The sequence below is a fragment of the Lepidochelys kempii genome, chromosome 4 (assembly GCF_965140285.1).
Source record: "Lepidochelys kempii isolate rLepKem1 chromosome 4, rLepKem1.hap1, whole genome shotgun sequence".
Classification (NCBI taxonomy): domain Eukaryota; kingdom Metazoa; phylum Chordata; order Testudines; family Cheloniidae; genus Lepidochelys; species Lepidochelys kempii.
The window spans coordinates 33,846,753-33,874,451 of NC_136383.1; the positions used below are offsets into that span (position 1 = coordinate 33,846,753).

At 42.1% G+C, this 27,699-nt stretch overlaps 2 protein-coding genes across 2 annotated transcripts in view; one reads left to right on the forward strand and one right to left on the reverse strand.

Moving 5' to 3' along the window:
* Positions 1-1,054: 1,054 nt before the first annotated feature.
* TIFA (TRAF interacting protein with forkhead associated domain) lies at positions 1,055-9,091 on the reverse strand. The gene is made up of 2 exons (XM_073340911.2): positions 8,862-9,091; positions 1,055-3,338 (listed from the first exon to the last, which is right to left on the reverse strand). The coding sequence occupies exons 1-2, from the start codon at positions 9,070-9,072 to the stop codon at positions 2,758-2,760; spliced, it is 792 nt and encodes a 263-aa protein (XP_073197012.2). The 5' UTR covers positions 9,073-9,091; the 3' UTR covers positions 1,055-2,757.
* ALPK1 (alpha kinase 1) overlaps positions 8,749-27,699 on the forward strand; it is a 75,017-nt gene continuing 56,066 nt past the window's right edge. Inside the window, exon 1 of the mRNA XM_073340905.2 lies at positions 8,749-9,174. The gene's annotated coding sequence lies outside the window, so the exon portion shown is untranslated. The remainder of the gene's footprint in view (positions 9,175-27,699) is intronic.

The following is a 27,699-nucleotide window of genomic DNA, read 5'->3' on the forward strand; positions in this document are numbered from 1 at the left end:
ATGGTGGTCGGGGCTCAGTTCTAACAAAGCCTTAGCAGTTTGATCCTCTCCACATTAGCAGACACAACCACAGTTGATAGGAAACCCTGGAGGAGCCACGTTAGATCCTGAGGTCTGAATGAGATTCTATGAGGTGGAAGTACAGAGTTTGGCCCCAAGTTTCAAACAGGTTCAATTTCTAGCACAGACATTGCATGCTCTGTGGTCCCGTCGTGTAGTCAAAAGAGCAGGTTTGAAATCAACATGTACCTGCTTAGAAATCACAGTTAGAAACTCTTTGCCACAATGATCTATAGTGCAAATTTGTAATTGTTTAAGCATTTCCTTTGCTGCTTCCCCAAACATTCTTTTACCTGGAAGTTGCATCTGAAGTGAGAGTACGTAGTCATTCTAGATAAACCCACTCCTCATATTATTCAGTGCTCAACTTTCTGAGCCCTATTCAATATTACCCTGCGGTCCCTTTGTGCCAGCTAAGTTCGTGTAGAAGGGGAACAGCTTAGGCATGAAAGCCACCCAATGTAGGGAGCTTCTGTACCCCCTCCAGAGGATCCCCAGGCATGAGGGTATGCTGGGGATACAGAGGGAGGGGACTGGGATGTGACTGGGGGAGACCTCTGCTTTGGCAATTCTGTGCTCCTGAGGAGACCCAGAGTTTGTTACAGCAGGGGAGAAACTTGATGCAGCCCTTAGGGGCAGAACTGAATTGAATTAAGTAGAGCCAGAACCCTGAAGTTTGTGGGATAAGAGAGAAGCAGCTGTTGGGCAGGGGATTACACACTCTGGGTGAATTAAAATTAAAAATGAGGGTAAACAATGCATAGCTATATGGCTAATGTTGTTGTAGGTCTCCAGGTGGCATTATTTCAGGCACTCTTCTATTTCTCTGAAAGCATGATTTTGGAGCAATGCTCATCACCAGCTGTGATCTCATCACCATCTTTTTAGATGCTGAATAATTGCCAGTAAAGCTTGATATCTCAGAAAAATTTTCCCTTATATATTTGTGCTTACAAGATATAACCACACAAGAGGACAAAATATTATAAGGCGTGCAAACATTTTTAATAAAACCTCACATTATTCACATTATTTTATTTACACTCACATCTTTGAAGATGTAATAGCATTTTTATTATAGCACATTCTGATCACTTTAGGATTAGAAGAAAAATTATGTTTCTGTGGGGCTACAGAAAATTCTTTCCTGGGTATCTGGCTGGTGAATCTTGCCCATATGCTCAGGGTTCAGCTAATCGCCATATTTGGGGTCAGGAAGGAATTTTCCTCCAGGGCAGATTGGAAGAGGCCCTGGAGGTTTTTCGCCTTCCTCTGTAGCATGGGGCACGGGTCACTTGCTGGAGGATTCTCTGCTCCTTGAAGTCTTTAAACCACGATTTGAGGACTTCAATAGCTCAGACATAGGTGAGAGGTTTATCGCAGGAGTGGGTGGGGGAGATTCTGTGGCCTGCGTTGTGCAGGAGGTTGGACTAGCTGATCATAACGGTCCCTTCTGAACTTAGTACCTAGGAGGCTAAATATACCAACTAAATAGCTCTATTTTCACAAAATATGAATAAAAAAGTTTCAGAGTTTCATTTTCAACCCTAACATAGAAGTTAGGGTTGCAAATGGATCTCAGTCTGAATACAGATTGCACTTCAGTATCAAAGTTAATAATGCAATATAACAAGTTTGCATATTAATCCTGGTCATTTGTACTTTATTTATAAAGCCAGAACTTTGCACCGTGTTTTACAGAAATAATTAAACAGAAATATATAGCGAGAGACCCTGTGTTACTGGGGCTGTTAGTGGGACTGGCACTTTCAGCTCCTGAATCGGAGAACAAGCCAACTCAAATCCACCTGGAGGTAATGAAATCCCTATGTGCCTAGTCGACAACTAATTAGCTAATGACCCTGACAAAGGATTACCAGCTGAGTTGGTTTCTAGAGACAGGAAGTTCACCAGAGCCAGGAGCCTAGAAGTGCACTCCTAGACATGGGAATGCTTAACTAAAGGCTAGGCTGTCAAGCTACATAGTGCTGCAGAGAAGAGCTATAGCTGACACATCTGACTCTGGAGAAAATTCTTCCCAGACAGTGGCAAGAGGCCTGAACTGAGAGAACTGCTGGAGTGGACTGGTGGACTCAGGTGGGATGGATAAATTAAGATTGACTGTCTCCTAGCTAAGACACTGGGGTGAAGGTCTGGATGCATTTTCAGTGGGGCTCCAGTTAATAAACTAGACCCCCTCAGAGGGATGCTATTCCCTAAATAAAGCCTCATTTAACTTACTGATAGCCCACTTGGGGAAAGTGAGGCAGGGAGCATCTACAGGACACCTGGCCAAATAGTGGCACTATAGGGCAGGTACACCCTGTCTGAAAGAGCTTATGGTCTATGGCCCCAATCCTACAACTGGATCTGCTACCATGGGCCTTTATGCCCATGCAAAGATCCACTAACTCTGATTGGGGTTTACCACAGACAAACACAGAAGGTGATAACAGAGTGGCAGGGAGGAGACAGGATGGACATTAAATAAAGATGATGCAGGGCTAATGACATTTGTAAATGAATAAGTTCTGATATGTTTAAACAGAGTGTGCAAGAGGGGAAGAATACATAACACAGCAGTGGTAACTATGGAAAGCAAAACAAATGCAGTCTGCTGAGGAGATAAGATTTGGTCCTCTGAAGTCATACTGAATTAGATATTGGACACTGTTGAAAGCAACCTTCTCCCTTCTATCACAAATCATTTTCATCCATCTCTACTGGTTTTACTCCTTGGGAATAGACCAAAGAAGGAAACATACCACACTCGGGGATGGGCTGCAGTGAAGGCGGGTGTCTCTCTTGCAAAAGTGAAGCTTGGGACAACTCAAAACAAATCTCAAAATAATCCACTGATTCCCCATCTTGTCTTTGCATTAAGAGTTGGTAGTCTCCAAAGCGAATGATGCATTTCCATGGCAGGTCAATTTTATTTAGGTAGTCCAGTTCCACATTGTCCACAAGTAGCTTGGTCTTTTTGCTCATGTTCTTTATCTCAAAACCAAATTCTGAGCTGTTGCGTTGCCTGAAAAACTGCAGGGTAAACTGAACCCGGGAAACACGGGTATCCATTAAATTATAATGGCAGATGTTAGAATCTCGGCCAAATTTTGCCACTTCATCTACCCTGCACCGCTCTCGCTTATGGAATTTTAAGCTGCGAAACACCTGCTTTTCTTCCTGGCAAGGATGGTACAAAGTTATATGGAGACAAGTTACTGTCTCTTCAGTTTCCACTTCTTCCATGGAGCTCATGATGATGATCCTTCTCAGAACTACAAGAAAGAAAGAAACATGGAATTTTTGCAATACCAAAAAAATCCACCTGGAACGGCATCATTTAAAGAACTTTACATACTATTAATCAATTAATGTGTACTTGTTTTATAGAGAACCACGGGTAGTAAACATAGTCTAGCAGCTAGGGCACAGGACTGGTAGTTAAGAACTCCAGGTCAATCACAATCGTTCTATTCCCAGTTTTGCCATTGACTTGTTATGTGGCTCTGGACAGATCAAAAGCTTCTCTGTGCTCTGTAAAATGAGAAACAGTACAGAGACAAGGTGAGTGAGGTAATAATATCTTTTATCGGACCAAGTTCTGTGTAAGAGCAAAAGTTTGTCTCTCTCATGAACAGAAGTTGGTCTGATAAAAGATATTCCCTCACCCACCTTGTCTCTCTAGCATCCTGGGACTGACATGTCTACAACAACACTGCATACAACCATAAGTTCATAACAGGCTGTTATGAAACTTCCTTAATATTTTTAAATGTTTTGAGATCTTTGCAGGAAACTACGCAAATATATTAACTAGTTCTGCCTCTATTATAAGTGTCTTACTAAATGGATTCACCTTTGAAGAAACATTTTGGTGAAACACCACTGGAAGCCTAAGCACTTGTTTTGTTTTGTAGACCTCAGACCCATATTGGAACTATTACATAGTATTTGTTAATTACTCTGAATATTCTATATCACTATATTATATTCCTTTGACAATATGAAATGTGACAAGTACCCTTTACAAGTACAGCTTGCCTGGGATGTGGGAAACTCAGGTTCAATTCCCCTCTTCCTGCCAGAAAGTGGGGAGAGGATTTGAACAGAGGTCTCAGAGCTCTCTAATCACTACGCTGTGGGGCATTCTGGTGTAGGGTTTCCTTGGTCTCCTGTTTTGAAACAGTGGCACTCCAGCTAAATAACGGAAGTGTGATTGGACAGACCCCTCAGTCTTGCACTTCCCGGATGGGTTCCCTTACCCCTGGACTATAGAGTCATTCTCCCTCTCCTTCTGGCCTAATGACTATGTCAATATTTATCCATGGTAGAACAGTCAAGTAGGAGCTCAGAAGAACACTAGAGTTTTCAGAACTACCCACTGACACAAACTTTACCTTCTGAAATCTCATTAAGGAGTAGCTGCTGTATGTAATACGTTACAGATATCGAAAATGAATTTAAAGTGCGTGTGAAAATTCCCCTGCTTTCTCCAACAAAAATGGGGTACAGGATTTGCCATACTGCACCAGACCAGTAGTTCATCTAGCCCAGTATCCTGTCTCTAACAGTGGCCAACACTAGTTGCGTTAGAGGAAGATGCAAAAAAAACCTGTAGTTATGGAAGAGTCTGTCCAGAGGGAAAGTTTCTTCCTAAACCCCATTAATTAGCAGTTGGCTCATGCCTGGAAATATGGGGGATATATCCCTTTCAAAACTCCTTGTTGTTGTTTTTAATCTGTGCTATTGTAATTCTGGATGTTCTTGTCCACATAAATGTCATATTTAACTCTTGGCCACATAGCTTGTGGCAAAGAGTACCACAAGCTAATTGTGCACTGTGTTTAAACGGTTTTTTCTTCTACATCCAAATAAGATCATCACTTAACTGATATGTACATTTGACTATGAGATGCGTAATCAACGTTATTCATTTCATCTGAGTCATTACTAAAAGCAGTTTACAGTTCAGTTTATTGTATTTTATTGCGACATGAAGCATCATTGTGATATGGACTGACATACGATTGCCTTTCCAAGCACAAGATTGCACAACTTTAATCTATAAACATACAAAGAATGGATTACTGGTACTATGACACCTTTCTGTGATGCCAGTATTTAGAGATACCATATAAATATCTCAAGACCTCTGGAATTATTTTCCTTCCTTGATTGATATTCAAAACAAGGCACAATGCTTTTTTCTTACAAAGCAACAGCTCAGGCACAGAACATCTCCCATTTCAGTGCTGGATAAATCTGGCCAGGGAAATCATACTAGTGAACTCTACTTAAGTATTACTTGCTAGAGTGGTGCTAATATGGTTTTCCTGGCCATTATAAGCAAAACCTAAATGTTAAGAAACGAATTAATTTCAAGTAGATTATGATTTCTAGGCTGTTTATAACACCTGTAAATAATTCTGCTTTTTCCCAGCCCATCTTGAAAACAATATAGTTGATTTTGGGTAAAATTATATTGCAGTTTTATGCAATTATAGTTCTTTCTAAAGTGATTTTGGTGCTTATGAAGAGCAACTTTCAGTCATGCCTGAAAAAGATCAAAACCTTAGAAAAGATCTGAACCTGTAACTTACAAGTGGAAAATTCTACATTCCATCACTCTACTCCTAAATCAGTTGGAGGTGCATCAGTAATGCTTACTGTCTTTCAATTACCAGAGCAGAGAAGTGTATTCGGAAGAATTTGCAGATGTTGTGAATGAGACATGCCAATGCAGGCCTGTATGTTTTGTTCAAAATGTTGCATGTCAAATTTTACAAATGACCATTTGCTTCTGTTAAACGCCTAAGGCGGCAGGAGGGGATGTCAGGAAGTTCTCTCAAACAGAGAAGCCAGTTCCTAGATACTGGATTACACCTCAGTAAGTGGACAGCATGTAGATTAGACAGGGCTGCAATGGGAGCAAAATCTTTTCCACGGTGCTACAATATATTTTTAAGATATGGATTTTGTATTTTGCATGGAAATATGCACTTAATTAAACTCTTGCCCAGTTGGGGCCAAGTCCTGAAGGAAGCAAAAAGCCCCCAGCCTTTAGCAAGAGTTTTACATACAGAGGACTACAGTGTTGAACTCTTGGTGTCATTTCACATTTGGAATGTGCATACTTGGCTCACTTCCCCTTACATTCCGCACAACTCCATCAGCAAAAAATCCACACAACTTCCTTGGGGCACTGACTGTTAACATCACCGTGCATGGGAATTTGTGGATCTTTTGCTGAAGGGTTAGGCTGCCCGTACACCCACCCCACAAAAGAAAATTTCTAACAACAAATTTTTCTCTGATATTCAAACTTTTTCTACTGACAAATAAAACAAGCAGCAAGAGGCCCACAAAGCCAGATTACAAATGTGAAAACACTAATGATACAACTGTTTTGAAAGCAATTCTGACTCCATTAAATCTCAAAACTTAGAAAGGGAACAAACTGGTTAAACCATCAGGTCACGTAGAAGATGTCAGTTCCTAATAGAGGCCATAATAAATATTTGTGCATGCTCATTTAACAAATAATTTCTCCACCATAAAAAATCCTGTAAATTCAGATTCTATATGACACATCTTTGGATACTGCAATGATGAGTGTAGACAGACGGCTGCATTCCACCCTCAAATGCATCCTTGCAACACTCATTGATTAGAAGGGAATTTGTAAGTCTGTCATGGGGCAGCTGCCCCCTCACTGGTATATAAGGGGTTAAAGCAATCCTGCCTGCATGGGAGGCAGCCAATAAGGAAAAGGCTTGTAGTGTCAGCCAGTTAGTGGAATGTTTATTGGAGGAGCTAATCAAGGCCAGCCATATAAGAAGGGGCTGCTGAGCTAAGCAGAGGCAGTCACTCTCTACAGTTTGAGGGAGGAGAACTGGCTGCTCGGAGCAGAGGTTCTCAACCAGTGGTCTGGGGCCCCCAGGGGGGGGCCAAGAGCTGGTTTGAGGGGGTCTCCCCAGTATAGCTGGTATTAGCCTTACTAGGGCCCAGGACAGAAAGCTGAAGCTCCACCATGGAGGACTGCAGCCTAGGGGCCTGAGCTGCAGCACCTCGGGCTGAAGCCTGAGCAACTTAATTTTGCGGTGCTCCTTGTGGCATGGGCTACTGGGCAATTGCTCTGCTTCCTACCCCTTAATGCCAACCATAGATTTTATACAGAGAAACACAATTATTGTGGTACAGGTGGACCTTGGTGTGTTTATAGCACGTCATGGGGGCCACAGAAAGGAAAAGGTTGAGAACCCCTGGCTTAGAGGACTGGAGCACAATGGACAGAGCAGTGCTGGGCAGGGTCAACAGTTTGACTGCTGCCAAACTGAGGGCCTGATACACAGGCAGAGGAGGTACTGGGACTGCAGGGAAGGAGATGGCAGAGTTGGAGGAGGGGTAGCACATAGCTGCTGGCCACGGGATCCCTGGGTTGGGACCCAGAGTAGCGGGCGGGCCTGAATCTTCTCTCCCTCCTCCCTGACTTTGCCTCCACTTGCCACTGAGCGGCGTGGCCAGTGTATGGACTGAAGTTTGCTACTGAGATAATCAGCTAAAACCTGGACTGCAGTTCACCAGTGAGGCAAGCGGTTGGACTGAGGGGTGTTGGTCCCCTAGAACAGGGGATAGAACCGAGTGGGGCAGAGCTGGAGGGCTGTATCCAGAAGAGGACGACGGAGTCCAGGGAGTGACGCAGGTCCTGGATGCGGAGACAGTGGAGTGAGGATGGGCAGGACACCACCTGGCAACCCGGAGCTATGGCCAGCAGGGGGTGCCACGGTGGTGAGTAGAACACCTGTCACAAGGTCCAAGAGCAGAATTTCCCATAATGCCTGGGAATTGACTAGAGTAAAGACCCCCCGCCCCCCCATATCTTGCTATGTTTATTCCTTTGTGATGTTTTTGTTGTTGTTTTTTTAAAGTGAGTAAATTTACTGAGTTGACAGTGCAGCAAGATCTAGTAGAGGCATCCAGGGTCCTGACAATTAAGGGCTTGATCCTGCGCCTAGTAAAGACCATGGCAAAACTTCCACTGCCTCCAACAGCAGCAGGCAGGCGCCCTCACAGCGCGGCAGAGGTGCCCCTCCAAGCTCCATCCCGCCGCAGACCGGGAGGAGGCATCTCTTCACCCACGCAAAAAAGGAAGCGACGCTAAATGGGTGCGGGCAGCAGGCGGATGCGCAGTCCCACGCCCATCTCTGTCTGCGAGCAAGAACCTGCCCCTCAGTGGCAACGGCAGGGGAAAGGCGGCGGCCCGGTCCCTTGGCTGCCACCTGCGGGCGGGACATTTTTCTCCTCGCAGCTGAAAAACCCCAGGCGCCGATTTCGTTGGCCCAGAAGCAGCTGCTGGCAGCGCATCCAAAGGGAAACACGCCCGCGCCTGGCTCGCCTGGAACAGCGAGGGCTCGGAGGCGCTCCGCGCCGGGGCGGGCAGCTGCGCTACGCCACGTGCAGGCCGGCGGGAAGTCCTCTGCCTGGCGGGGTTACCAGCTGCGCCCCGCGCCAGCCCGCTCCGACGAGCAGCGACCCGCCGGCTGCCTGCCGCGGGCGCGGGTCATGGCACGCCGCCCTCTGCATCCGCAAATCAGCCGCACCCCACTGATTCGCTGCACGCACACACACACACCCACCCCCGCACGCACACACACACACACACACATTCTCCGCTCGTGGCGCAGCCCCTGCGGACGCCGCCCCCCCCCCTTTCCCCGCCGCTCCCATCCATCCCCTTGAAACTGCCCCCTCGGGAAAGAAGTGGGGGCAAGAAACAGCGCTCGGCTCTGTGCGCTCACCTCCGCCGGCGGGCCCCAGATCGCAGCCAGGCGGATCCCAGCGGGGTGTCGCGGGAGCGAAACGAGCCTCTCCCGCGCCCTGGGCTTGCTCCTCTCCAGGCTCGGCGTGAACACGAGACTGTTTATGCAGAGCTGGCAGAGGACAGGACTCTTCCCCGCACTCCCCTCCCGTTGCCTGCCCGGGGTGGGAGAGGGGGAGCAGCTGCACCATGGGACTTGTAGTTCGCAGCACTCGGGCGGCGGCTTCAGCAGTCCCAGGAGGGCTTCACGTAGGACGGCCACCAAAACAAACCCGCTGGACCGGCGGCTTCATGTAAGTGCCCAGCACAGCGGTCCGCAAGGCGGATAATCAAAGGGGCGCCAGCAACTTAAAAACCAGGCGGCGGTCCGAACCTCTGATTGTTGTGAATAACGCCTGCTGATCACCAGATTTGCAAGGGATTACAGAAATGTATTTCCCTCTTCTTTTGTCGCTGTGTTTTCTTTGCGCATTTAGCAGCCCTCTGTGTGTGGCGGACTCTACCGCTTGCTTTGTACACTCGTACAGTCGGTCGGTTTCCTTTGCTGGTGCTGTGGCCTTTCACACAGCAACGGAGCTGAGAAACATTTTAATAAAAACGAAAATGAGTGAAAAGCTCCCAGAAACTGTCATGGGGGAGGCAGGGCAGGTGTACTGCCTGAGACTACATTCCCATATAGGCAATGTCCATATAATCATATTAATTAAAATTGACCCATCTTGTAGAAGGTGTCAACATACCTGGCATGTATGTATTTAATTAAAGTTAAAGGAAGTGTTCTAGCTCCATTCAGAAGTTTGTTTCTATCTGGGTTCTTGTACAGGATCTATGAGGGACAGAGTTTATCTAGGTGTATCCTACATGTTGTTTGCATTCTATCAGTGTAAGAAAAAAGTTCTCTTAACACTACCATGATCAGATTTCTGTGCCACTGATTATTTTATTTTGAGCAAAATCTTACTCAATTTACTGTCTCACAGCCCTCACCAAAGTTAGTGGTGATTAATGGGACTTTTGTGTAAGCAACTCTCAGTAATCCATTCTAAATAAACATTTTTAGATATAAAAAGTTTTAAAGTTATATTTCTAGGCAGCAAAACAGGCTGAGTCAAATGGTCAGTTAATTGCTTTTGAACACCATTCTGCGTGTAAGCCACTGAAAGACACTTCACTAGTTCTCAAGTGTATTTTTCCCCTGTTATTAACCACTGGTCCCCACTAGACTTTATTTAGAAACAAACAAAATATCTGCTTATAATGTGGTATGCCGAATACTTGTCAGTGTTAATAAACTATCGATTTACATTTTAAAATAGGAAGTAAATTGAAAACTGGGTAGGTTACATCAGATGAACTACCCAACTAAATTATCCTGTACATTTAGAAATGCAATGTGAGACAGGACACTGCTCACTGAGGAGAAGGAGGAATCTTTGTTCATGAAACTTTATGGTTAAGATCGTAAACCCATTGTGACACTGCACTCCATATTCTTCATAGTATAATGATGCATTTTATGCAAGACAGGTAATGTAAGATGTCATTGGAAAAGTTATGATTTGCTGAATAGGATTATCCAGTTTGTATGCACGTATCATTTTTGTATCTGAAGTTATGAATATTGGCTATGTGTCTGTATTTCAAATGTAGTTATACCTGGTGATGCCTACTAGGCAAGATGCTTTCAGTCTAGATAGTGGGCGCTGAAGGGCCTATTCAGGGTAATGAGCCATTAGGGAAAACAGAAGGCCTCAGGAGAAGCTTATCCATCATTTGGTGAGCCTTCCTGTGAACGCTCCATACAATCTGTAAGTAATGGCTGCTATGACTCAGCAAGGTATGCAAGGGCATGTAACCAGGCCACATGATCCATCCTGGGATGTCGGTGTTTTTCCACAAGCTGAGTTTCAGACAGTTCCCTCCGTATAATAAAGGTATCTAAGGCAGAGAGTGACATCATCTGTTCTTCACTCCCCACATAAGAAGATTCTTGGAAACACCTAAGGAACAAAAACTGAACTGGGGGAAGTGCTGGACCCAGGCTAAAGGGATTTCTAGCCTGTGTGTGAAAGACCTGAGGATTCCAAGCTGTAAACCAAGTACAGCTTGTCCCTTAAGAATCTGCAAGCCTGCTTGTACCATCTCTCCGGGTGAGAGATTGGATATGAATTAGCAGTTTATCTAGTATAATCAGCTTAGTTTGCATTTTTGTTTACTTACTAAGTAATCTGCTTTGATCTGTTTGCTACCACTTAGAATCACTTAACTTCAAACTTACTGGTTTAGATTAAAACATAAAATAAATGTATTAACTACAAAAATATAGATTTTAAGTGCTTGGGAATCCTAGCTCAGAGGGGCTGTTGCATTTCCTCCTCACAGTGGGGGGTGGGAAGCAAACTGGATAATAAATTTATGCTGGTTGGGGTTTAGACCAGGGCAGGACGATACAGCTCTGGGAACTAGACTGGGAAACTGGTTATTTTGTCCGTAGCCTCTCTACTGTTGGTTCATGCAGTAGCTGGTCAGAGCCTGCAGGTAACTGCAGCTGGGTGTATCCCTGCCTGTGTAAATGCGGTGGAAGTGTAAAATTAGGAGCGGGTCTGCAGCTTGTCACAGCAGCACAGTGTGAGAGGGAGCCCAGGCTGGTGGGTCAGAGGGCTCAGTGGCACCCCAGGAGGAACCCATCACACCCATAAAAGTCAGTAAAAATGAACATTATATTTCCAAACAATCATTGCATGCCCTCTTTTATAAGTGAAGTATTTTGTATTACTCACTATGGTGATAGCTTTGATCTTATAGTAAATACCACATGTTCAGCATGACTGAATAACAGTTATCATTGTAATAAATATCTGAATTCCTTGACATCTGTAGGTTCAGAATCTCAGTCTACTGTTGCATTAAACAGTGTTTTGTCTTTAAGATCCTGTTAGAGTTGAAAGAAAGAGAGCATCTGTAAATACACGCATGCATATGTCTGAGTGTAGAGCACATGATGAATGCCGAATTAGGCCCTCTGTACAGTTTTCAGTCTTCCCACATTCATTTCGTAGTACCTAGTTTTCAATCAGTATCACACTTAGTAAAGCACACAAGCTACTTTGGACTACATCTGTTTCAAGTTTAAAACAAAACTAATTTCGAGATCTCCAATCACAAAGGAATTACTGAACAATGTCTTTAAAAATGTGGAAATCACATTTTAAAATCCTGGGATAATTCAAAAACAGACAAAGAAAAATTGTACTAAACTTTACAGTGGGCGGGGGAAACAACAACCCACTTGGGACTGGAAGTGAATGTGCAAACATTAATTTCAAATGGCAATTTTTCTAAAACATTTTCATTTATAGGTGCTTAATGTCTCTTAATTCATAACAATGCTAACAAGCAGTTCCGCTGAAACCCTGGTAACCACAGAGTTGAGCTTGGAACGTGAGATATGTATAGAGTCTTACCCAGTTTTCTTTATATGTAGTTGTAGGATTGTCTCCAACTTCTCCCTCAAGGACTGGCTTTGTCCATAACTCATGGAGTTGAGAGGATTTCTACATTTAATTTGTTGTTTTACCATAACTGATGGCCAATTTGGTTGTCTGCTTAAGTCACTGAATTTTTCAGTTGTGCCTCTTTCTTTAATAGCTTGTCTCAAAGATAGACAAAATTAGACTATGAAAGCAATGCTCCCAGCTGATAATGTGTAAAACATAAAGTAGATGTATTTATGCCAGTACATATTAGAATCATAGGAATTAATGTGATAAATAAAATTTGTAAATGTTACCCTAATATGATCTAAACACAGAAAAGGGAAACTCTCTTCAGTTCTTAGCTTACAAATAGATATTTGTGTCCTTAATTATGTGTAACTTTCAGCAATCACACCATGCTCAGATCTTCACATGAGGTTTCCTCCAATGTGTTTTCACTTCATTGGGGCTCCAGACAAGATCGAGGATGTATTGCTGTCCTTTAGAATTCAACCTGTGAGCTAAAGACTAAGCCCAGTCGTCTTGTGCTCAAGTCACCTTCAGCTGAGCTCCTAACAGTGTATCCTAGTCACTGGCCCACATGCCCAGTATTGAATCCCTACAATCAAAAGTATTCAGAACTGAACTGTTCTTTGGTGACACTCCAGTGTCACCTCTGCAATGTCTTGGCCACAGAGACAAATGCTCCATCATAAAGTGATTACATCAAGGAAAACATATTTGTATTGTAATTCCTCTACACAGAAACATTTCCCCCACCCATCAGGGTGTTTATATTATAAAGACTCTGCTTGTTAGGGAAACATTTAGGTTTGTTTTGGTTGGGTTTGTTTGGTTTTACATTTACAGCTTAATTAAGGTATTTGCCAACCAGAATAAAGTAACTTTTCTTATGTTTTAAGGAACAAATGCTGAGTCTGATCAAATTTTACTGACTGTTAGAGAAGAAAAATCCTTTCTTGGCTGGCAATCCAAGTTCAGTCAAAAATAATATTTTATTTTGAGTCCTGATGCAAACTTACTGTATAATAAAAGTTCAGTTATAGCATCTTTCATCCAATGGTTTCCAAGTTCCTTACAAAAATGAGCAGGTGTTAATTACAGATACAGTAACTGATGTACAGAGAAGTAAGTTACTTTCACAGGATCGCACAGTGAGTGACAGGTTTCAGAGTAGCAGTTGTGTTCGTTTGTATTCACAAAAAGAAAAGGAGGACTTGTGGCACCTTAGAGACTAACATTTATTTGAGCATAAGCTTTCGTGAGCTACAGCTCAATTCATCGGAGTAAGTGGCAGAGTAGGAAATAAATTCCAGGTCTTTTAAATTCCAGCCTTAACTGTTAGACAATACTGCATCTCCCATACTATGTATGTGACAGTATGATATCTGTGTGCCAAATCTTGTAATCTATACTTTTGCAACATTCCCGTTGAAATCAATGTGTGTTATGCCTGAGTAAACTTTGCAGGATTTGACTCCTTGTGAATAAATACTACAATGTTATAAAACACATGCTTAGATTACTATAAATACACAAATTCCATACCACGGATGATTAAACAATACAGTATATTACTTCCTTTTGTATACGAAAGTGCTTAACTGCTTTAGGTACATTTGGCTGGATATGTTGCTTGTGCTCATTTAAAATGATTCTTGTGATGTAACTATTTGGTGTGTACAGTTTTTTGTTTATATATTTTTTAAAAAGCCTTACTTCAGAGAGAATTTTAGATCTTAGTGCTATTGCTTTTAATGTGATAATCCTGAAAAGGATATACTGGAAACAAAGTGAAGGAAAATCATCTCTGTCATACATATCCCAGAATGTCTTTTTAGTGCAACAGTCTTGTATTGGTGTGTTTTTCTGTCAAAAAGTATCTTGTTACAGACTGATGGCGGGAGCTGCTGTGATTGGAAAACCCACAGTTGTGCAACTTTTATGTGCTTTTATTGTCTGTGCTGTTTTTCATGTCTCTTGCCTGCCTCTCATTTCCTTGAAACAGAACTAATTTACAAGAACTCTGTGATGTTTGATGATGATAAGGAATGATTGTCTTCCTGAATCAGATTACATGCTATCATCAGTCGGGTAACCTGCTTTATCTTCCCACCATTCATCTGCTTATTATTTGATAAGCACTTGGGTGTAGGAGGATTTTTCTTGGAAAGTATAGTTAATATGAGGTTAAAGAATCTTTAATGACCAGGTTATGGCTTTTTAAAGAGAGAGAAAGTGAGAGTGTGTGTGTGTGAGAGAGAGAGAAACCCATTCCTTGGACAACAGCAACTGGGTCTGATTCTCCTCTCCACACCAATTTTACACTGGTGGAACTCCACTGCCTCCAGTGAAGTTACTCCCAATTTACACTGATGTAAGTGAGAGGAGAGTCAGGCCCAGCTGATATTGTCCAAGGAATGGGTCTCTCTCTCTCTTAAAAAAGCCATGCTTTTAGGATAGCGTCATTAGCATTTACTGCAATAATACAGTTGCTTGGATTATTAGGGTGCATTTTTCTCATATTAACTTTGCTGCTGGATCTCTGTAGCTTCAGACTTTCCTTAGCTGAAAAGTGGGACTGCAAATAAATGTTGAATGGCAAAATTTTGGAAAGCTAGACAGTGTAGCCTAGTGGTTAGGGTACTGGACAGGGAGTCAGATGATCTGACTTCTGTGACCAGCATAGCCACTGACCGGGTGTGTGACCTTGGACAAGTCACTTCATTTTCTGTGCTTCTGTTTCCCCACACGCCTTCTATCTGCCTTGTCTATGTAAACTAAGGTGTTGGGACAGGGACTTTTTCTAATATGTGTTTGGGGCCCTGATCTTAGTTGGGGCCTTAAGGTGCTACTGATACAAAATATCTTAATAGTAGGAACTCTGAAGGGAACCACACACTCAAGATTTGTTTTATGTTGGATATGGATGAAAACAGCAGCACATTAGATCAGAAAAGTAATTTTGAGTAATGGACCAAAGACAAAGTTTATTTGATTCAGACTGGGCGTTATAGAATGAAAGATATAAATTTATGATATCTTCTGTTAATTATCCTTGAACTGTCATATTAACATAGTGGGACCTGACATAGATTTTCTGTGATCCTTGCCAGTAATTTTGGGTCCACAGAGAACACATTACTGAATGAGTGCTAATGAAAGGAGCACTGGGATTCAAGCAATTTTTTTTACATTCATAACTGATGCGGCAAGCCCAGAGGTGGCAGGGCTATGAACTGCTAAGCATAGAGGTGCCAGGACTCAGCCTGATGCAAATTAAGCAGTGACCAGAACTATTCTGTCAAGGAATTTAGCAGCTTAGGGTGCTCTAGGAACTCAGTCCTGCACCCATTGAAGTCAATGGCAAATTCTGAAGTTATTTGCAGAAAAAGGCCCTCATTAAAGAGACGTTCTGGGACATGCCTGATCATTTGCTTTGAGGACAGTATTGCTAATATCACGGACAAAGTAAACTGTATTCTATAGGTGATGCATGGGAAGGGGGGTCACGTGCCCTGCAGATTTCTGCCAGGGTTTATACAATTTTTTTTTGCAGGGAATGGGTTCAAAATTTTGCCCCCACCCATTATCAACAATTGTCACCTCTACTGTACTGTTAATTTTTATTCTTAGAAATAATACATTTGCATTTAGTTATATGAAATCTGAATAAATATCTGCACGGGTATGTATTCGTATTGGGCACCGGTTATATATACAGAATGTTCATTTGTTATTTGGGCATTGCTTTTGAGCAACGGGCTGATATTAGGTGACTGCTCAGCCTTGTTTATTCAGATCAACAAAACATGCTTATCTTTGCCACAGATCCTCCAGCTACATTGGAAAAAAAACACAGGCTGTGTTTATCCTACCACTTATGTCAGTATAACTGTCGCTCGGGGCCACCCCACCCTCCCAAGTAACATAAATTACACTGACCTAGGTGCCAGTGGGGACAGTGCTATGTCAGCGGAAGAAGCTCTCTACCACTGCTCGTTGGGGGTGGATTAATTAAGTCAATGGGAGAGCTTCACTGGATTACAGCATGTAAAGAACTTACAGTGGCACAGCTGTTCGGTGCAGTCATAGCCTAGTATAGTCATAGCCACAATTTTGGTACCACAGATGTTATACAGTCACTATCAACTTCTTTAGATCTGAAAATGTGTTTTCCTTAATGGAAGATAAATCCAGTGTAGAGAGAGATAATTATAATCAAGATACATGCAGAGTTTAGGGAAGGACTCGAAGACCTATCGCCTTCTTGCAGCAGCAAGAGGGGCTAGCATGGGAGAGGATAACCAGGAGAGAGAGCTGCTTCTCACTTCCACCACTCAAATCAGGCAGGAAGAGAGGCTCACATTTATCAGATTCCTATGGGCTTGTCTAAATGTGCAGCAGTGTGCACTACAAGGATGTGAATTCTAAGGCACACCAACGTAGTGCATGTTAACTGGCTCATGTAGAACCTGCTGCATGCACTAGGGGACTTTTAGTGCACGCTAACAGGATCTGTATGGGCCAGGGTGTGCAAAACACATTAGTGTATATTAAAATTCACATCTTTCTAGTGCGTATTGCTACACCATGTGCACCAGCTCTCTTTCCTATTGGCTACTAAAGATGGAGCCCCTGAACATGGCATCCCTACATCTTCCCAGTGATGTCCACACCCGTACTTTATCTCTTGAGGCTAAGCAAGATAAACTCCCTTAACTTTTCCTCATGATCTTATTTTCAAATCCCTTATTCGGTCTGATTGCCTTTTCTTTGAACCCTTTCTGTGTCCATGATATCATTTTAAAGTGAGGGCACTAATACTGATATGGTTTTGCTAAACAAATTACTAGGGTAAGTAATGTCTTGTCTCCTCATTATTTCAAAAGAGGAACTTCCCTTCTTGAACATCAGTATTTTGCAACACTCGCTTACAATAATAATTGCAACGAGACATGTCTAGTGGCTTCTCCACATAGAAAATAAGGGTTGGACTCACAATGGGGACTTGGGCACCCAACTGGCACTTAGGCACCGTAGTCTCAAAACCCCCAAGCAGCTGCTGTGTAATTCTGTAGGTGCCAAACCTCCCAAGATGCCCATGTTTTCATAGGTAAAGTTCCCTGGCTGCCTATATTTCTGCTGGCAGGTAGGTAAGCATGCAACCACCTCAGACCTGACACCACTGAAGACTAAATAATCTCTGGTTCTCCTTCAGATTTAACTTAATTCAGCTAGTGGGTGCAAAGTTCATACACTTTCAAAATGTCATTATACTCCTGCAAGCGAATACTGGCTGCACCAGCGACCACGTTTGTGTGGTGAACGGAGAGCAAACTGAACTAGAGGTGAAGCCCGACCCCTGAAGTGTAATTAGTGTGCCTAAGAAAATAAGGGTTTGGATTTAGCTGGTTCAACCGCTTGAGCAAGTTCTGAGTTTTCTTCCTTGTTTCTCCAGTACCATGTGCACTCCTAATTGATGATATCTTTTTGAGAGATTTAATAAGATGGGTTGGCTTTGAGATGTAGGAAACTATTGTCTTAACTGAGCATTAATAACAGGGCTTATTCCTCACTCACACTGATAAATGAGACTCCGACTCAGTGGAAGTCGGATGGGGCAGGTTAATATTGGTGTTACACACAGAAGTGAGACTCTCCTGACTTTTCAGTATTTATATTCTCAACCTTAATTTTGCACAAAGAAGGATTTTTGGCATAAGGGAGTGGGGCTGGGACTGTCTCGTTGGTCCTTCATTGTAAATTAGATTGGGGGAGTTTCCCATGGAAAATTCCAGCTTTTGGGGGGAAATATTTACTGCTATATATGGCATGGAGGAGATTTCTAAACAAATAGCTGTTGTTTTTTTTAAATGATGTACCTGCAGTTGAGGCAGTTTAAATATTCCCATGAAATAGTTTAGCAGCCATCTTAAAAGCAAACAATGAAAGACAAGTAGTAGGAAGAGAGTAATTACACTCACAATTGTCTGCTATCTCCTTCTGTATCTCACTGTTTACCAGGCACACAGTAACTTTCTTTTTGTAAAACACCACCTGGAACTCAAGGAAATCAAATATTAGACAATACTATTTTACTTGTTGGCTTTAGCTGTCCTTGTGTAGCCCCTCTATTCATTTAAATTGCTTTTCGGTATAGAAGTATTGCCATACCAGATCAGATTAATGGTCTGTTACAGTATCCTGACAATGGCCAGCTCCTGTAGCTTCACAGGAAGGTTCAAAAAATCCCACAATGGAGTAAACCGAGGATTACTGACTACAGCCCAGCCCTTTGGCATGACACCAGCACAGACTGCAACTTCTAGCCTTGACCCACACCTTGCAGCCAGGATCCTGACACTAACTCATCTCCTCAGAAAGCAGCATAGGTGCCTAAGCCTCCTCACTCCAGCTGGAAGGTTCCCATTTGTGGATCACTAAGCTGATAATAGGCACTTTTCTGTCTCCTGACAGGTTCGGTCACAGAGACCCCCCCCCTTAGGACTGTCACCTGATGTGCTGAGACTACCTCTGAGCCTGTTTTCTCTGCCAGTTTGGGCCTCCAGAACCCTGCTTTGTTGAGCCAGACATGCTAGCCTGCTGCAACACAGACCCAGCGTCTGAACCATGCCCCCAAAGCTGCAGACTTAACTGAAAACTGCTTAAGAAGTGCTCCTGTTTTCCGCACCCAGACACTCAGCTCCCAATGGGACTCAAACCCTAAATAAATCCGTTTTACTCTGCATAAAGTTTATACAGGGTAAACTCATAAATTTTTCACCCTCTATAACACTGATACAGAGAGATGCACAGCTGTTTGCTCCCCCAGCTATTAATCACTTACTCTGGGTTAATTAATAAACAAAAGTGATTTTATTAAGTATAAAAAGTAGGATTTAAGTGGTTTCAAGTAATAACAGAGAGAAAAAGTAAGTTACCAAGCCAAATAAAACAAAACACACAAGTCTAAGTCTAATACATTAAGAAACTGAATACAGGTAAATCTTACCCTTAGAGATGTTCCAATAAGCTTCTTTCACAGACTAGACTCCTTCCTAGTCTGGGTCCAATCCTTTCTCCTTGTACAGACCTTGTTAGTTTCAGCAGGCATCTTAGGTGAAAAGCAGGGGATTCCTTTTGTTCTGTTCTACCGCCTTTAATAGCTTTGGCACAAGGCAGGAATCCTTTGTCTCTGTCTGGGTTCCTACCCCTCCTTCTAAATGGAAAAGCACCAGGTTAAAGATGGATTCCAGTTCAGGTGACATAATCACATGTCCTGTGAGACTTTATTACCCGCTCTCTGGCACACACATATACAGGAAGTCTTACAAGTAAACAGAGCCATTTACAACCAATTGTCCTGGTTAATGGGAGCTATCAAGATTCCAAACCACCATTAATGGCCCACACTTTGCATCATTACAACAGAACCTAGTCTTAGATACAAGAATAATACATTCATGCAAATAGGATGACCACACTCAGTAGATTATAAGATTTGTAATTATACCTTACAAGAGACCTTTTGCATAAAGCATATTCTAGTTACATCATATCCACACTTATAAACATATTTTTATAAAAATATGGAGTGCAATGTCACAGTGCCTACCTCTGAGAGATGGGTGGGGCTTAGCACACACTCTTCTGGTCAGCGTCTCCCACTGGCTAGCTTAGACAGCAAGCTGCCTAGCATACTGGCTTTTGTGGCTGGCATTTGTAGGCACCTATTTCTCCCCAGTCATTGTCTATGGAGCCCAGGTTTCTAACTTGACTTTGTGGATCACAGTGTGGTTTGTCTGATTTTTTTCTAGGTGCTTAAAAGTTAGGCGTTGTGTTGCATCCCCTAAGTCCCTTGGGTATCCCACCCGTAGTATTTTACTGCCAAATATTATTTACTACTGTTAAAGGCCTAAACTTCCTCACCTTGCTCATATATGTGGTACCTATTTGATTCAGGGGAACTATTCCCATGAATAAGGCAAATAAGGTTTGACTTTTAGATGGTCTGTTAAGAAATGCACACTGTGCAAGCAAGAATTTTTATAGGTTTTTCTTTCTAGACAGAAACATTAAATAATTACCATAAGCTATCTTTTTTTGCCTGGGAAGTTCTCCAGCATAAACTTTTGAACCTCACAGAAGATAGGTAAGTTTTTAAGTACTCTTGAAATCAATTTACTTTCATGCAGAATAACCTGTAAATGCAATAAATTTGCTTTGTCTTTGGTGGAGAAAGAAATCATAGATCACATTAAATTATTTTAGAAGAGCGTTTAGATGTAGGGTTTGTTTCAAAGCCTGTTTGATGAATAAAGAAATTGAATTAGATAACACTTAAACCTGATTATGTAAATTTAACATACTGCCAGCCACTAACTGACAGGGTTTAGGAAGAATCAACCACTTTGGGTAGGTTATTCCATAATTTCTTACTTTGCATTCTTGACTCTTCCTTTGGAGCAGCTGGTTCTGGCCACTATCAGAAACAAGATACTAGCCTAGATGGACCACTAGTCTGGGCCGAAAGGGCAATTCTTATATTCCTCAGTTATTAAAATAAATTAATTTTTGAGGTGAAATCCTGGCCCCTTGAAGCCAGCAGCAAAACTCCCATTGACTTCAATGGAGCCAGGATTTCACTCTATGTCTTCTTCCTTTGTTTGATTCCCAAGGGACTAACTTTGAAACCTGGCTATCTAAACTGCAAATGCAGAATTTACAAGCACAGCTTCTATGTGGACAGAGTGGGTGTTTCCTTGCACAAATGAGTAACTGTGCATATAAGCACTCATTTTGCAGGAACTATTTAGTTGACCACTTTGAATGTGTGTGTTAGCTTTCTGACCACTATTAAAATAGCCATTAATTTGTAGGTGGTCTGACCATTTGAATACTAATTTAGAATAATTGACTGTAGTGACTCCTTTTACTCAGAATCCACCTTGTATAATGCCCACACCAGATTTAAGTGCAGCGTAAAAAGGGTAAATGTAAAGAGATACCATTATTCTGCAAAGCTGCGCTCTCACCACAAGAGGACAGAAATGAACATTAAAGGGCTTAACATTATGTGCCTTAAATATATAAAATAAAGACTACCTAGACTTTTGCAGAAAACCTATGAAAAATGTGATCAGTATGTGAGCTTTTTTCCCCAGGGGTTGGCTCCACAAACATATTTCAGAAGCCAAGTATTCCTGCACTCCCTTTCACTTCCTCCAACCCTCAAAGACGCATGTCCTACATTATTCCCCTTCAGACAGAGCATCTGGGAGTCGGAGACTGAGAACACCTTAAATTTTTCTCCCCTTGCATCTGTCGAGCCTGTCCTACAAACACACATACGTACTAACTTTACTTATATGAGAAGACCCATTAGCTTCTGTTAGGAGTACTCACCTGATTAAAGTTATGCATGTGCTTGTGTTTACAGGATCAACCGCTGGATAGCCACCCCAACCCACCGAGTGAGCTTATTTTAATGTCTTAAAAATAGAATTCCCTTTATTAAAGGATATTATTACTTTAATATTACATAGAAAACAAATATATAGTGTGATGGATTGCATTTCAAATAGCTATTTACTATCTGTATAATACCACAGTCATCATGATATTATATAAAAATTTGAACTTACATCACCCTTTGGTCTTAAACTCCTTGACAACATCCTTTGTTTGATTAGCCTTAAAATTGCTTGAGTAATATCCCCAAATTAGATGATTTTTCTGTGCCATTAATTAAATGACCATAAAGAGTGGAATACAGAATCATAACTGCCTCAGCACAGAAGGCTGGACTTGATGACTTTTAAAGGTCCCATACATACATACACTTCTATAATTATTAGAGATAGACTAGACCTATAGTTCACATTGTTCTCCCCTACTAACAGTATCTTTGAGTACTATTGCATTGCATCCTTTTCTTTAATAGGGCATTATTATTGTCTGTTTGGGAACCTTGTAGCTGAATTTCTTCAGTAACTCTCATTGCCATGAATTCCACAAGAATCCATTGAAGATGGGGTGATAACAATGATGAGATACAGAGTAACTGGGAGCTTTGGGGGCACAATAGCCAGACTTGTGAATATCTGTATACTGGTGGCTAGATGATACCAAGGAATCATAGACAGCTTACATCTGTGAATATAAAGTACTATAAATTGAATTACAATTTTCATATCTTCTTAGAAAAGAAGATACCTGCCCAAAATTATCTCGCTTTCTACTACTTGATCTAATTCTAGTCTGTATTGCTTCTGGTATGGGAAGTCATCTGAAAACAAATTGTATGCAACTTTACTGATTCCAGATGTATTTCCACTTTAATCGCTCGGGTATGTTCACATATCCCTGTTCAGGCAGGTTAAGATATTAGCCAGTAGGTGGCAATGTTGGGTTATGTTACCAGAGTTGTAGTGTAAATCAAGCCTTTGTTTTGTTCTTTTTTAAAAGACTTTTAGTGCTCGTTAAGATCTTGTGAACACTTGATCCTGAAAACATTTGCAGACATGAGTAACTTTATGCACACGAGTAGTCCCATTGAGTTCAATGAGACTACTCGTGTGTGTTTGCAGGATCAGGGTCTAATGTGCTGGGCAACCTTGGAGACTGAGGGTGAGGTTTCCAAAGGCATACAGGGGAGTTAGTTGCCTAACTCTTTTTTCTGTCCTCAACAATCTCTTCCAAACTCCTCTGTGTATCCAAAGACAGAAGCAGCATCAAGAGCAAATATTATGCCATCTTCCCCTAGCATTGCCCTGCTGCTGTACCTCAAACTTGATAGTGGGGTAGCTATAATTTTTTGAATGTATGAATTAGAATTTTTGAATTACAAGAGCTGTAAACCTCCCTTTGGAAATATCTGGGGGTGATGATAGTGGACTGGAGTGTCTGGGGGTGATGATAGTGGACTGGAGTGTCTAGGGGTGATGATTGTGAACTGGAGGTTGCTTAGAGCTCACTGGGGAAGGCAGCAAAGCCCTAATAATAATTTACAGCCAGACACTAGTACTGTATATCCCTTATTTATTTATTTTGCAGCAGCCAAAGTGTGCTAATAAGACTTGATCCCTGCCCCCTAAGAGCTTATGATCCAAATATCAGACAAGACACACAGCTGATTCTAAATGGAAGAGGAGAGGGAAGTGGGGAGGAAGGAATAGGAGAGATGCATAGGAAGGAGATGAATTTGCTGAAAGTTTTGAATCCCAGTTCTGGAGCGAGTATCCAGAACCGCTCTAAAACCTGAAGTATTTGGGAGGCATTTCAATGCAAGAACAAAATGTGACTCTCTCCTTGTTTTACTTCCCTCTTCAGTCCTCCTGCCTTTACCTGGGGGATAGGATTCTTCCCTCTCCTGCACTGCTTGGTGCCTGAATCAGTCTTCGTGAGCTTGCGTGCATGACTGACAAGGAGAGCTGTTTCTGGCAAGATGGGCTTTCCCCATCTCTCTCTCTCTTTCGCTCCCCCATCTTCTCTTTTTCCTGTGTTGTGCCTCCATTCCTGCTCCAGGCCTGTCTTGTTTCTCATCTGTCCTTCCCTCCCTGACTTCTTTTTTCTCTCATTTCCTTCTTGTCTTTTCGCCCTTTCTCCTCTTACTTGCCCTGTCTCCCTCACCTGCCATTCTCTGCTTCCTCTCACTGTCTCACCGGTTCTCCTAGCTGTGTCACCTTCCCCCCATCCTTCACCCATCCCTGTTCTCTTCCTTTTCTCCTCCTCTAGCTCATCTCACCTCTCTTCCTTCTCACTTTCTGCTCTTTCTTCCTGATTCTCCTCTGTCCTCCCTCCCTAAAAAGAACAAAGTGTTAGGGTGCCTTATGTGACAAGTTCAATCACACAGGTCTGGGACAGCAAGACATTTGTAGGGAGGCTGTGAGCTAGAAGGAGCAGATATTTGTTAGGTTGTATAGGGTATGAGCTGACCCTGCTACCATAAACTTGTACCTAGTAAGGAACTCTTCCCCAATCCTTTGATCTCTCCCCTGATTTGGCTACATTGTGGGAGCTGCTCAGGCATTCAGCTTCCTACTTTGACAGAGTGGGTGCTACGGCAGTCAGCATCAAGAAGGGATCTGTAGTGGGGTTCTGCCACAGAAAAAGGGCCATAGCATCTCTGTGACCTGGAGGTAGCAGTAGTTCAGTTCCTTAGTCAGTCTTTAGCCTCTCTGTTGATACTGCCAATAAGTCCCAGTGGTGAGGGTATTCTTTAAAATAAGAAATGTTAAATACGTTATACATCACACATTTGTCTAGAATACTCTACCTCTTTCCACCTTGTCAGAAGCTGTAGAATCACAAAGTTCATTTTTGGTGCTCAGCTGAGATCTACAAATGCACAAGGTCAACAAAAGCAGAGCAGCCTCCAGTGAGTGCCATTTTACATGCTGAGCATTTGCTGCACAAGATAAGTGTTGTAACAGCAGAACCTTCCTGTGGAATTCAATAGAGAATGGTAGAGTTTTCGGTAGAGTTTTAAACCAACTGATAAAATTCCAGAGCAGTGATATGATTCTTCATTATGGATACACTAGTTGCAGCTCCATAATAAATGCTGAGCTGAGTTTTGCACTTGAAGCATAGGTTCAGGTTAAATATGAAGAGCGGTATTACCAGCCCCAAGTGTTCAGAATCGTGAGTTAGGCCCCACAAAATTAGGAGCCTGGCTCAAAATTCATGAGATTTTTAAGAAATAATCAATTTAAAGGATTTTTTTTTTATTTGCCTTTTGACTGGGGCCTTTGTGGTTTACATTTTCAGGCTTTTCTCAAAAATCGTGAGGATTAATAATTTTTTTTTCTTTTAAAATGAAAGCTGAAATTCTCACATACTCAGCGAACTCAAGGAGCTGGAGCTCTAAAATAAACCCCAATTATCATGCATCTAGTGCTCAGATAAAAAGAATTGGCAACACTGGAAGAATATATTGTATCCTCTTCAAAATTACAGCATTAGCTCTTTGGGCACAGAATGAATTTTCTAAGAATTTACAAGTAAATTGGTTGGTTAATGTATGGGTTAATGTTAATTTTAAATGGGTCTTTTAAGAAATGTACTTAATTGTTTTTTTTATTTTTGTTTTTTGTGTCCCAAATGATCTCAGTTCAGGCATTGTCTGTCTGCACAAAAATTGACAGGTGATTCTTGAGTAAATTTAGTACAATGGGTAGGGTTTTTATTTTTTATTTATTTTTCTAAAATAAATGTTTAGAATTAATACTCCTCTTCCAATGTGCTTCATAAGTGAAGACTTATCTGAGGAACAACGTTCTTCAGAGAAACTCCCCTCATTCAAAATGGCTGCCTTCACTCAGTGTTCTCAAAGGGACTGAAGCCACCGATTGCCCTTAGCAAAAATGGAGTCAGAACTATCAGGGGTTCACCAGCTGATGCAGTTGCTGGAATAGCCTGGTTCCTGATACATATACCGTGTGGTGGAAAGACCACTGGCACCATTTATGCTAGCCCTTCTATCCCGACAGGCACGCTAACAATTTAGCCTAGAATGATCCAGGCTCAATTGGAATTAAATGTTGAAAAATCAGTCTAAATAGCATGGTATGTATGTTGGATAAACAATTGAGAAGACTGTATGTGAATACAGGGTGTTTTACAATCGTGCCAGGGGAACAAAAGTTAGTTAGCACAGTAAGTTTCTCAAGCCTAAGTGACGTCTGAGAATCTGCAAGTTTAACAAATCAGGAAAAGATTCCTCCTGCAGCTTCTCCTGGCACATCATCCTCCCATTCTTCCTTTTCTCCAGTGGATCATGGTTCTTGTTGAAACATTGTAGAATCAATTCCTGATAAAGTAGCTGTGTAATATGACTGTAAATTAATCATAGCATAGAAGTGCAGAACCAGAAAGAAACAGATATGAAAGTGCAGCAGGAACGTTATGCTCAGTCACTGGGAAAAGGGGGCAACGAGGCACTATCATGTGGCTCTTGCTAATTAGAGTGGCGTTGACTGACTTTGGAGGAACCCTCATGCAGCCCACAGAATGGGAGAGGTTCACTGTGGTGCAGGGTTTCGAGAATAGCAAAGGGAAGTGAATGATGGAAGAGACACCTTTTTAAAAATAATATCATTTTTTTAAATACGGTCTCCCACAGTATTCTTGTCAGCAAGTTAAAGAAGTACAGGCTGGATGAATGCACTATAAGGTGGGTAGAAAGTTGGCTAGATTGTCGGGCTCAACGGGTAGTGATCAATGGCTCCATGTCTAGTTGGCAGCCAGTGTCAAGTGGAGTGCCCCAGGGGTCGGTCCTGGGGCCGGTTTTGTTCAATATCTTCATAAATGATCTGGAGGATGGTGTGGATTGCACTCTCAGCAAATTTGCGGATGATACTAAACTGGGAGGAGTGGTAGATACGCTGGAGGGCAGGGATAGGATACAGAGGGACCTAGACAAATTGGAGAATTGGGCCAAAAGAAATCTGATGAGGTTCAATAAGGATAAGTGCAGGGTTCTTTCTCCCAGGGGAGAAATACTCAGAACTTCCCTTTTTGCCTTTTTGCAATCAGGCACCAAAACTGCTAGAAGCCTTGGATTATGGGGTGGGGCATGTTTTTGAAGAGGAATTTCTAGTGGATTTAGTAGAGTTGGAAGGTAGAAATCACTAATATTACTTCTAGGGCAGCACTATTGTGACTCGTAATTGTGCACCTAATTCCTTGCTGTAATTGTGCCTCCTCACTCGCTGCTATACAGAAAGGGAGCCCCTTGCATTTTCTCTGTAAAACATCAAATTAGTTGATCAAAAAAGCAGGTTTTACTGGTGGCTGGCCCCAATGGATCTATGCTGATTTACATCAACTGAGGATCTGGCCTACACAATTTAAGGGAGACAACCACCCAGTAAACATGAGTGAAGTTACACTGATTTATTCCAGGTGAGGATCTCACCATTTTAGGGAGATTGTGTATTCTGTGACTTAAACCTGTATTGACTTAAGTTATAATTTTATGGAGGTTTCCTCAAACTTAAGAGAACACTGATCATATATTTAAGGTTTTCTCCTTGGTTGTGCTTGAATTCTAGTGACTAAAATATCAGAGACATTTTCATTTATACAGGATGAGGCAAATTAAATGACTATCTTCTAAGAAGGGCTTCTAACATGGTTGCTGATTGGACCCATGGAATTGGACCCAGCTCTCCTGTTCCTGTCCAGGTGTGCCCTAGTCTGGTGTAATGAGGAGGGCAAGGCTCCTCGAGGTTATAAAGGAGAGACACCCCAAAGGCAAGAAAAAGTTCAAAACGCAGAGAAAGAATTCAGAACTCATTGTCCACAAAGCAGGAG